Source organism: Drosophila eugracilis, unplaced genomic scaffold, assembly GCF_018153835.1.
Source record: "Drosophila eugracilis isolate 14026-0451.02 unplaced genomic scaffold, ASM1815383v1 contig_534, whole genome shotgun sequence".
NCBI lineage: Eukaryota > Metazoa > Arthropoda > Insecta > Diptera > Drosophilidae > Drosophila > Drosophila eugracilis.
The window spans coordinates 383969-394741 of NW_024573410.1; the positions used below are offsets into that span (position 1 = coordinate 383969).

The 10773-nt window shown below is 40.5% G+C and overlaps 1 protein-coding gene across 2 annotated transcripts; it reads left to right on the forward strand.

The window, feature by feature from the left end:
- The first annotated feature begins 8794 nt into the window (after positions 1–8794).
- LOC108111549 lies at positions 8795–9677 on the forward strand. Of its 2 annotated transcripts, none has more exons than XM_017221071.2 (2): positions 8795–9333; positions 9389–9677. In XM_017221071.2, exon 1 carries the CDS (start codon positions 8862–8864, stop codon positions 9270–9272), a length of 411 nt encoding a protein of 136 aa, XP_017076560.1. In that variant the 5' UTR covers positions 8795–8861; the 3' UTR covers positions 9273–9333; positions 9389–9677. The 2 variants fall into 2 exon arrangements, with proteins under 2 accessions (XP_017076560.1, XP_017076568.1); XM_017221079.1 differs by having other exon boundaries at positions 9394–9677.
- Positions 9678–10773: the final 1096 nt, after the last annotated feature.

Here is a 10773-nt window from a genome sequence, read left to right on the forward strand (position 1 = left end):
CTTTGACTTGTGCCGAGTTTTTCTTTCATTCCCTGTTTTGTGTCCTTTTTCCATAGGCGCCAAAATGTCAGCGACACGTTTTCCTACAGCGACAATTTATCATAAATATGCATGCCATATATAGTACTATATACGAGTATACATATACATAGATATACATATGTGAGGCAAATAAATCCTGGTCCTGTTTGGGCGATGCCAAGCGTTGGGTGTCGCGGTCCGCCCTTTGTTTATGCCGCTGTCAGCGCTCGTTTAATTCAACATTAGCGCCTTGCAGCGCCGGTCCGAGGTGTTTTCCCCACTTTTTTCCCCCTCATTTTCCCGGTTTCCCGGGGCTTCCAGGCTTTTTAACAGTTCGTAGCCACCGCGTTGCGTTGGAACCTTTTGTGCGCCCGCGGCCACTTTCACGCTCTTTTCCCCAGGTCGTCGTCCTGCCCTGTTTAGCGTTCATTTTTTCCAAATTGTCAAACTGTCAAATAAATTACACGCGAAACCGTACAAAAGATCTGACGCAGTTGGGCTTCCTTTGTTGGACTCAACTTTTGTGTGGCATATGCATAGGCTCATGAGCACATAATGTGGCCAGTCTTTGTGGCCGGCTTTGATTGTCGGCTGGCCCCCAAAAAAGAGCTTTTCATGCATATATATTTGTATTCAGCGGTGTTCGTTGTCAAGGCGAAGAAATTTCCGGGGCAATTGCTCCATCAAAATCCATGAAAATTAGTGGATTTAATATAATGAATTCGCGTCTTCTTCAAAGTATAAAGAAGGAATATATTTTTTTTAAGAAACCAACTTTTAGCAGATCTTTTTTTTCCTTCTCTGCCTTTTAATTTATAGAGAAACGTAGAGCTTAGAAATAATCTTGGAGCAATAATAAAACTTCTTACTATGTATTTTATATTAATATTTAGCAAAGGCCCGCTTCCACACACACTGTCATCGAGAATTTCCCTACATGCTCGTCTATTCAAGCAGGCGCGGCAATAAAGACTTGGCCAAAAGTCAAGCGGATTTCGGTGCGGGAAAGTTTGTCTAGGCAAAAGCCGCTTAGACTAGTTAAATAAAAGTGCTACAAGAGCTAAGCTTGCCCAGAGAGAGCGCGAGAGTGAGGGGAAGGCTGCTTGTCTGATGCCCAAAACTCATCGCCGGCCAGACTTTAATTGCATTTTCCTGGGGAAACTTAAATTATGCTGGCATTTTGCAACTGCAGGAGGTCCACAAGCTAAATTCTCGCTCAATTTAAACGGATTTCTGCCGCTTGGAAGCATTCCAACCTTAAGCCCCAGCCCTTTGTCTTTGCCGTTGCCGTTGCCGTTGACTTACTTTGGCTTTCACCTTTTCGACTTACGAAAAAGGACAGTCTATTTATTTATGCCAAATGTGCGCCCGTCTTCTGTTTGGTTTCCCACACGGTAGCTGGAATTTAAATATTTAAAAAGCGGCAAAAAACGCCCAATGTGTGGGGACTAGAGAGCCCATAAATATGCAATGAAGTTTCAGCGGTTTAAGTCCCCCCGAGCCATCGGGAATCGGGAATAACGCCATCGGATTCAGCGCTTTTTTCAATCAGCCGGAATTCGGTTTTTTATGACTTTTTAACTAATACAAACCGGCGGCCTTGAGGTCCAAATGGGCAGGTTAATTAGTAGCAGCTGTTGCCTTAAATTTCAGTATCCCTCTACCTCGACCTCGACTCCTGACTGCATTATCTCTCCGTGGAGAGAAAAGTTCCGCATATATTTTGGGCCACAAAATCCTCATCTACGAAAGTCGTAAAAAGTTTAACGTGTTCTTAAACTTGTCCGCCGACCATCGATGGAATTTTTTTGTTCAACGCCGAAAACTCTATAAAAGTTTCAAAATTGTTACACGGCGAATGACACGCGCTGCCTTCCCAGCCCCTCTGAATCTGAATCAGAATCAGAATCTGAATTCTCCTCCACATCCGGTGGTCTGTGTGTTAATCTGTTGAAATTTGCGTTTTAATAGAAATGTGTGTTGGTGCGATTGCAAGAGTGTGAGTTGCGGCATGTTTTCGTGGTTGTGTTTTTTTTAAAAATATTTTCCCCGAATTTCCACGAACTTGGTCGTTGCTATGGGGAAGGATATAAAAATGCTTATTGCCTTTAAGTACGTGATTTTGCTTTAGAAATTTTTTACGCACACACTTTTTGTGACTGCCGTCGCGTTGACAGATGCATTAAGCGTATTGGTTTTTACGATTGACGACGTCGAGCCCGTACGAATATAATTTAATTAAAGTAATGGCCACGACAATACTGCCCCAGAGGCGTCGCAAAACTAACGAGGATAAAGCGAAGACTCGTGTTACTCTTGTCCGAATTGTAAAGGATTTGCCACAGGACAGGCTTCAATGTGATTCAAAACATTTCGCAGTTTGGCTAAAAGGTTCGCTCTCATAAAATTATCTCTGCAGGCTTGCACGGCCTTTCAGCATTTTCAGTTAATTAATTGTAATGAGGGGAGTATTTGCTTAGACTATCATCAGTGGGGAAAGTTTACATTAAGGGGTTGCTTTTCAGTTCATTTTCATTGTTGAAAATATGCTACACCTCCTTCTGTTAGCTTTTGCTCCCTTATTGGAAAGTTAGCATAAAATTAATTAAGCAAATTTACATCGATAGCTAACTATAGGTCAGAGCCTGAAAGGGGAAAGGCATTATCAAATCTCAAGCTAAGAAGCATTTAACAAAACGTGACAATAATTACTTCACTTATTTCAATAAATCAAGAAATAATAATCACTTCATATTTTAGAGAATTTATTTTCTTTAGAAAATCAGAATTTCCAACATTATCAAAAGCAGTAATAAGCTTTCAATGAAGTTCCACTGGTCGACCGATTTAATTGAAATTTTGCATTTCACGTAGAAGTTCATTCATTTGCATTTATTTGTCTATCTGGTTACAGAAAAAATATTTGCTCAGTTTGATGCCTTTAAGCAGAGAATGCATAACCAAAAATCTATTTGTGATTTGGCCCAGTCAGCTGGAAAGAGCCAAACACAATGGCAGCTTCCTTGTGGTTGTCCTTATTGTTGGCTTAACCGAGCTCTGTAATGAACAAGTGGGAACAATGGACCAGGAATGACACAAATGGGGTCCGAAATAAGAGAACAAATTTGCATGCAGCCACGTCTAATGAACATACGACCAAAGACTGATTCGAATTCCCGGACTCATTCAATTGTGCAAATGGAAATTCTAGATTTTCTGATATATGTAACACAGATAGATAGATACTCATAGGATACCTGTATAGCAAACAAAAAAATAAGCAAAACACGTGCTGCAAGCTGAGATGTGCGAGCAGCAGTACAGTTCATAATGAATTGAAAATGAAAATGTCTGTCGTAAAAAAAAAAAAAAAAAAACCAGGCAAGGAACCTGCGAAGTATACCATAAAAATCCAGCGACAGAGATAGTAATACCCATCGAATGGATATGTGTATATATGAGTACGGCTCATTCATCTCCCGTCTGATGAATTACATGCCCTGGCACGAATATATCATACCATAACCCCAAGTACAAAGTACAATAAACTTGCCAGCTCGGTGGCAAACACAAAAACGTTTTAAATTTCATTTTCTGATAATGCCGGCACCTTCTCCCACTCTTGGAATTCATTTGACAACTTCGTCAAAAAAGATGGCCTCAAAAACTTTGCCAGTACGCTGGAGTTTACCTTATGGCTTCTAAGGATGTCGAGAGCTGGAAAAGCTGATTTGCTGCTGGGCCACAAAAAGGTACGTATGGCGGGAGGGAACTCTAGATGCGGATGTGGAGCAGGGAAGATAACTCATCATTGAGCGCAATTTTGTGTTTAACAATCGTTGGTAATCTTTATTGGATGTCAAGCATTCACATACCCGTCCTCGCACTAGACTCATAGCTACGCAGCTCAGCAAGGTTCTCCACTTCAAGTGTCAAAGCCGGGCCACAATCACACATGTATGCAAAGCTCTTCGTTCTTCTCCATTCTCGTAGCCATCTCCTCCATCTGCCCAGGAAGATGTTTTAGTGACAACGAAAGTGTAATTGAGTGCCACATAACAGACAATTCCGACGCTGCCAAGTGGACGATGCAGAAGCAACAAGGAGCAGGCATTCGAAAGGATAAAAAAATTCAAGAAAATTGCCACAGCTGGCGGAAGAGTTGCTCTTCAGGGTTGCAAAGGCTTGAAAAAAGTTGTAGTTCTCCTTCAAGTAATCATCCTGGAAAACTATAAACAAAAGGGTTAAGATTTGTTCTTAAAGATTTATATCTCGATCTTGATAACCTTACTATTATAGAGATTGTGATATCTTTTAGCCAATATAACCGATTTACTTATCTGCAACCCTGATTCTCTGCCAGCCTTACCCCTTTGCCATTATGAGTTGTTCTATTTGATTTTTCATTTCCGCTCAGCAGCTACATGTGCATTGTGCTGGATTTGTTGCCTTTAGGCTGTAGAACGACCAGGACGAAACTCCAGAAGAAGAGGAGTAGCAGGAGTGGCAGGAGGAATACGGCATAGTTGGACATGTTGCACATGACAAGCGTAAAAGTTTTCAAGAGCTGCACGGCGAGGGGCGGTGGCAAGCGGGCGAAGGCGTGGCACTTGGGTAATCAAGCACGACAGCAGCTGCCATTAAGTTGAGGTAAAGCAAAAGCTGGAATAACGGTGGCTACCACTTTTTCGGAGGAAGAGCGTAAGGAAGCGGTAAATGGGTAGAGGCAAAAACGAGTTTTAATTAAAATGCCTGGCATACTTTAAGGCACGTTTTCTGCTTTATGTCTTGGAGGCTACTGCTGCTTGCCGGGTAAGAGCGACGCCGAGAATGGCATGAAAATCGATTAATGCGATATTCAAAAAACAGGATATATACCAAAAATTCACCTTAATATCGGATGTTTAAGGGAATGCTTGTCAGAAATAACTAGAAACAAGCTTTAGTTTCCAGTATTTAAGTATGAGTCAAGATAATTCCATTCCCCTTTCAAATTGATGTTAGAAAATCCCAATAATTATTGTCACATTTTTGATCGAATTAAGTTTTTAAGTTAGAAGAGATTATGCAAATGTCACTGTGACATTTCAAGCTTACAAAGACAATAAAATTTGGCCAACAAATAAAGGCTATTTGTGGTTATTCCGCTGACATTTTAGTAATATCCGCAATCTATCAACATGATGGGTTAATTCTTGTTTTATTTGCTTACCATGCCTACCCCTAAATGTAAAATAAACAATCGCCAAAAGCGGTAAATTGCATATTTTCAATAATTAATATTTGAGCACACTTCACGATGCGTAATGCTTTGCTAATTCGAATGCGTTTTGTTGCAGTTTTGGGGCAAACATTTCATTTCAACACCACTGCCAATAATAACTGAGTTTGGCTAAAAGCTTGTGCAAGCGCTAATTGAGTTGGCTCTGAGGGGGGAAATTCGGTTTTGGGTTTTTGGCCGGATGGCCAGAGTGGAGCCAAATTGATGTGCCTAAGCTTCACGTTTATGGCAATGGGCGGCGAGCTTTTTCCAACTTTTGTTAGTTTTCCATGTGTGTGGGTCCCAGTGCGTTAAAATACCAAACAGCCCAAACTGCTGACTGAAAATTTGTCACGCGCAATCAGCTGCGGCTGTAAGTGCTGACCTGCCACGCCCATTCATCGCCCATGGACTATGCATGGCATGGCATCACGGTTAGCCACTCAACATTTTTAAGGTTTCCCGCCTAGCCTAGCCCAGCTCGTCACCAATAATGAAAAGTCTATGCGCGCTTTTAGTGGCCTAGTTGACAGCTGCCAAAAACATTTCTATGGCCCTCTTAAGCCGCCATAAGCCATGCATTTAATTAAACTGCGGCAAAAATATTTAATTGCCAGCCAAAACCAGTGTAGGAAGCCATATGCGAGCATAATCGAAAAGGGTTATAAAAAGGGGCTGGATGGTAAGATTTAAGGGTTCCCGTTTGAGTACAACTTTAAGAGCAATGAGTAGATGTTTTAATTTTAATCATTTCATAGAGTAACACCAATTATTACTCTTTTTTTTAACCCACACTGAGTCATTATTTCTGAAACAAAAAAAATGTGTTAATCAAAAATGTTTCAGCAGCTGTTTAACAAATTTGATTAATTAAAATCATGAAAAGCGCAATTATTTACCAGTTTCCAAACTGTCAATTAACCGGTGTTAATCGAGTTTTCACACTTAACCGCCAAATGACAGCTGAAATGAACTTTCAATTGGTAAATCAGCCGCCCGAAACCCATTGGCCTGTCACGCTTCTAGCTGATATTAAATTTAATTAATGGCATTTGTATCTGCCATGGTTTTAGCATGCAAACAATTATTGCAAATCGATTCTAATTGATTTTAAGCCAGAAATTCCCTGAAACATCAGCTGCTTCTCAAATTGAGCACTAAAAAGAGTTAAACTGAATTCCTGGAAAAAAAAAAATTCCATCGATGTGAAATCGATCAATAAAACCAATATCAAGCCAGTGCGAAAATATCGAACATTGCATGCAAAATTTGCTAGTTTTTAGCATTCCCAGTGACGAGGGTCAGGCACGGTTTTTAGCCTCAACATTACGGTATCCGGGGAGCCCACATATTTGTCAAACAAATGGGTTAGCTATTTGCTCTAGTGTGATTTTTGTTTTCACTTAATTTCCCAACCGAATTTCCCTGTTGAATTTGATATTAGATGGGCAACATGTGGTTGATATAAATGCTTTTCAGATAGTAATGGTTATTGAAAAGCTAATTCGCAAACAAGAACCTTTGGATTAGTTTAAAAAGGGTTAAAGTATAACTTATCATCTTTATGTTGATAGAAAATCTACCAAAAATATTCTTTTCTTCATATTCTTTAGAGTACTAGCAAATTCGTTAATCAGTCCTTTCACATACCCTTGAGTAACCATTAGTTTTCTTTAAAAATTGCTTGTAACTTTCCGCATCAGCTCTTCAGCTTAGTCGACGACTTCATCTTCCCGGAGTCCGCTGTTCTTTATTTAGTATACGCCCAGGGCAACAATGATGATGCGAAGGTTTCTATATTTTAACTTTCAGCGAGGCAGCTGGGCGGCGAGTAAATATTACCTGTCCGCAGGAGTGTGGACTCCCAGACTCTCATCATCCTTTACCGCAGGACACCTCCTCTCTCTGTCTCATCTCCTGTAACACGTGGTCTCCATGTCAGTGCACGTGTGTACATTTTTAATTATGCGAGCGCACACAGAGCGCTGAGGTGAAAATGGAGGAGCGTGAATGTCGGGCAACTAACTTATTAAAAAGCACTCGCCTGGCAACGCATATATTTGCCGAATAAAGCGGAAATTAAGGCTAGCTAGAAGGTGCACGTTTAACCATTTTCCCATTTCCCATTCTCATTTCCCAAGGACGACTGGCCTACCCTTCCGTTTGCAATATTCAGCTGACCACCTTGTGGCCTGAGGAGTTACTCAAGCAAATTTAGCCGCAGGCGATTTGCATAACTGTAGGCAAGATGCCTATGGCTGTTGCTTTCCCATTGTATTCCACTAAGAGCCGAGTAATAGAGAAATGCCAGAGAAAGCCCCACGAAATCCTTCAGTAATCCAGCTTACTTACTGACTGATGATAACCCAAAAGTGTGCAAAGCCTATCAAGGCTGCGCAAGCCATCAGGAAACGAATAAATGAGAAAATCCAAGTGGATAGAATTGTTTGTGAACTACTCGTAAAAATGTAACTTTCATTACTGAGTTGGAAATTGCTTAATTTGACGAAGCAGGACTTAGAAGAGATGCTTCTCGACCATGGGATACCCTACAAGGAGTTGAGTAACCTTTGAGATAAATGCTAGGAGAATCCTCCTAGAGGCGAAGTGAAGGAGCTTATAAAACTTACTTTCCATTAAAATATCATCCCTTGAACTTTAATTTGCTGTGTTTTTTCCCAACAACATACCCTTACTACCCTATAATCGCAATACAAAACTACCCACCATAAATCTTATGACCAGAAGAAGGGGACAGCGCCGTTGGGCAAGGCAAAAATTATTACATGCCTCATTTGCCAGCGCCTTGAAGAGTCTGCTTATTATATTTTGATTATTTTTGGCACGCGTGTTTCGCCCGGGAAGAAAGCGGGGAACTCTACACCGAGTGTTGTAAACAAATTCGTAAATTCGGCGACTGGTCAACGGGGCGGATGCTGATTTACTGGAATGGGATGGGCGAGATAAACAGGCCAGCTGGGCTTTTTTCTTTTTGGTTGCATAATTTTTTCATCTTATTTCGGACTCGTTTGGCCCGCTTTTGTCCATAATGAGATATCTCTATTCTCCTTTGTTTCTTTTCATCATTTTTGTGCTACACTCCGGCCATTGTGTTCTTCGTGTGTTTTTTTTGCATTTCCCCAAATGCCGCTGGGAAATTCGTGTAACAAAAAAAAATGTAAAAAAAAGGAAGGGAAAATCTTCTGGGCTCAAATGGCAATGATGGCGTCGAGGTGGTCTTATTAATTAGGACACGCGCCCTGAGTTACATTTATTCTCAAATATTCTTCACTCTGTATGTAAGGTGAACCATAAAAGGGACAGCGGTTTTTGTTATTTAAATCCATAGCCATTTTTTGTTATCCAGCCCCTGTTGATTGCCAAATTTTATTTGCATAAGAATGCCAAAACGAAAACTTAAATAATATTTTAGACTGCAGAGAAAATTTAAAAATAAAAATTCCAAAAAAACAAAAAGTAGGTAACCAGAAACTACTCCGATTTAGGAAACAAACTTACTATTACTGCTCAAACAGAGACTTTCAAACTCCAAACAATTGTCGATATACACTGACTGACGATGTCCAGAACGGCAAAGGGCTTCGCCCGTCTGATTAATCCGGGCGTGGTACTCAATCCGGAACTAATTCAAAAGATAGCCGCCTTCGAGGCCATGGTCGTTGATCGTTCTGATCTGGATACCGAATTGAGCCGTTTGCGGAAGCACCAGGAGGACACTGAGGACAATTTGGCCGAAGCGCTGGCCGAGGATGAATTTCAGTGCAGTCTGAGGGGACAGCCCTTCACAGCTCCCACCGAGGAAGAGTTCCAGGCAATCCTCAAGAATCACCTTGGCGGCATTATCAACAAGTTGGCCAACAAATATGAACGCATTGTTAACCTAGATGCTGACATAAGGAAGCTCAAGGGCACCATCGAAAAGGCCATCACAGCGGCAAATGAGGAATCGGCAGCCGCAGCCTCGATGTGAAGCCAAGTTACCAATTTACTTCTGTGTATCTCACAAATTTTGATTTGATTGTTACCTAAAAGTAAGAAAATGTAATAAAAACCATCTTTAAGCTCCCATTATAATATATTTTCCAGCTTAGTTCGTAAAATAAACCTAAAATCTGCAGAGATTGAATTTCTCCTTCTTGGCCCGCCCAAAATCTCTTCATTAATTTTGCTGCTCTTAATTCATTCAGTTGAAATTAAAGCCGCAACAATCTCATTTCCGGTCATTTTTTATGCACTCTCGCACAGACAATCCAACGAAGACCAGAAGACATCGCAAATTGAATTGCGTATACGCACTGTTGCCGCTGCAGTCGCGGACACAGCTTCCTCCATGGCAGCCGATATGGTCTGCTGACTCTATCGTTAAGTGCATAAATTCAATATGGCCAAGCGTCTGGTGGTGTCAACACGCTGCAAAAGATATAGTCCACCCAGATCGATAAAGTTACAGCTTGAAAATTTATGGAATTTCCTGGGCAATAAAAATTACTTTCCTTTTGTTCATTTATTTAAGTAAAGTGCAGCAAGGAAATCTAAAATCAAACCGCAACAGCAAATCCGAAAAGAAAACCAGTACTTTGCCGGGCTTCAGAAGATAAAATTAAACTTCGCCCAGACAATGGTTTTCGAAAGTTTAACTAACTTTAATTGCCAAAAGGACCACACACCGTGGAAGGGGTGATTGAATAAGGCTTATATGGGAAACTAAATGCATATTTGTTGTTACTTCGATTTGGTTAAGCATTAATAGCCTAAGAACCAAGGAAGACAGCAGCCACAACTATATGTATATTGGAACAAAAGCAGACTATTTGGCTTTGTCTTCACTCTAATTAATTAAATTGAAATGTTCGAGCAGGTAACAATTTCCATTTTGTTTTATTGCCAAGCAGACTGGTCAAACAAGCCAAATGCAAATTTCCCAACCAGACAGGGAACTTAACGAGAACGAGAATTTGCATGAAGTCAATCATCTCGACTGGTCACTGAACCGAGAATAAGACACTTTGGGTCTGTGCCTTGAATTCTCACTGTATCTCTGTGACTCTGATTGCCTTTCATCCCAGTCAATTGGAAAATTTTCACTAACAAAGCATTATTGGGAAAATTGACATGAAAAATTGGTTGTAAAAATTGTTAAGGAAAATTTACAGAAATATAATTTTTCCTACTTGCTCATTTTCATTTTTTTTATTCCTGAACTTTATTAGTTAGCATAAACTTTTTCAATTATTAATCGCTTCTTAACCAATCTGAAAATTCCGAGCTCATCAATTACAATTGCCACAACTTAAGAACTTGGATCATAATTTTTTGAAGGTCATCTCTTGGCATCGTTTGTCTTCATTATGATAAAAAGACGATGCGAACATATTTCATCGGAGCCCTGAAATTTAGAACGAGGCGATAATGAGATGTTATTAATATCAACTTGCGACTTATTTAGTGACAAACCCCTTCGGTCCCACAGG

Bases quoted from the DNA above. Each gene is read 5' to 3' on its own strand.
- LOC108111549 (XM_017221071.2), top strand. From the start codon at position 8,862: ATGTCCAGAACGGCAAAGGGCTTCGCCCGTCTGATTAATCCGGGCGTG.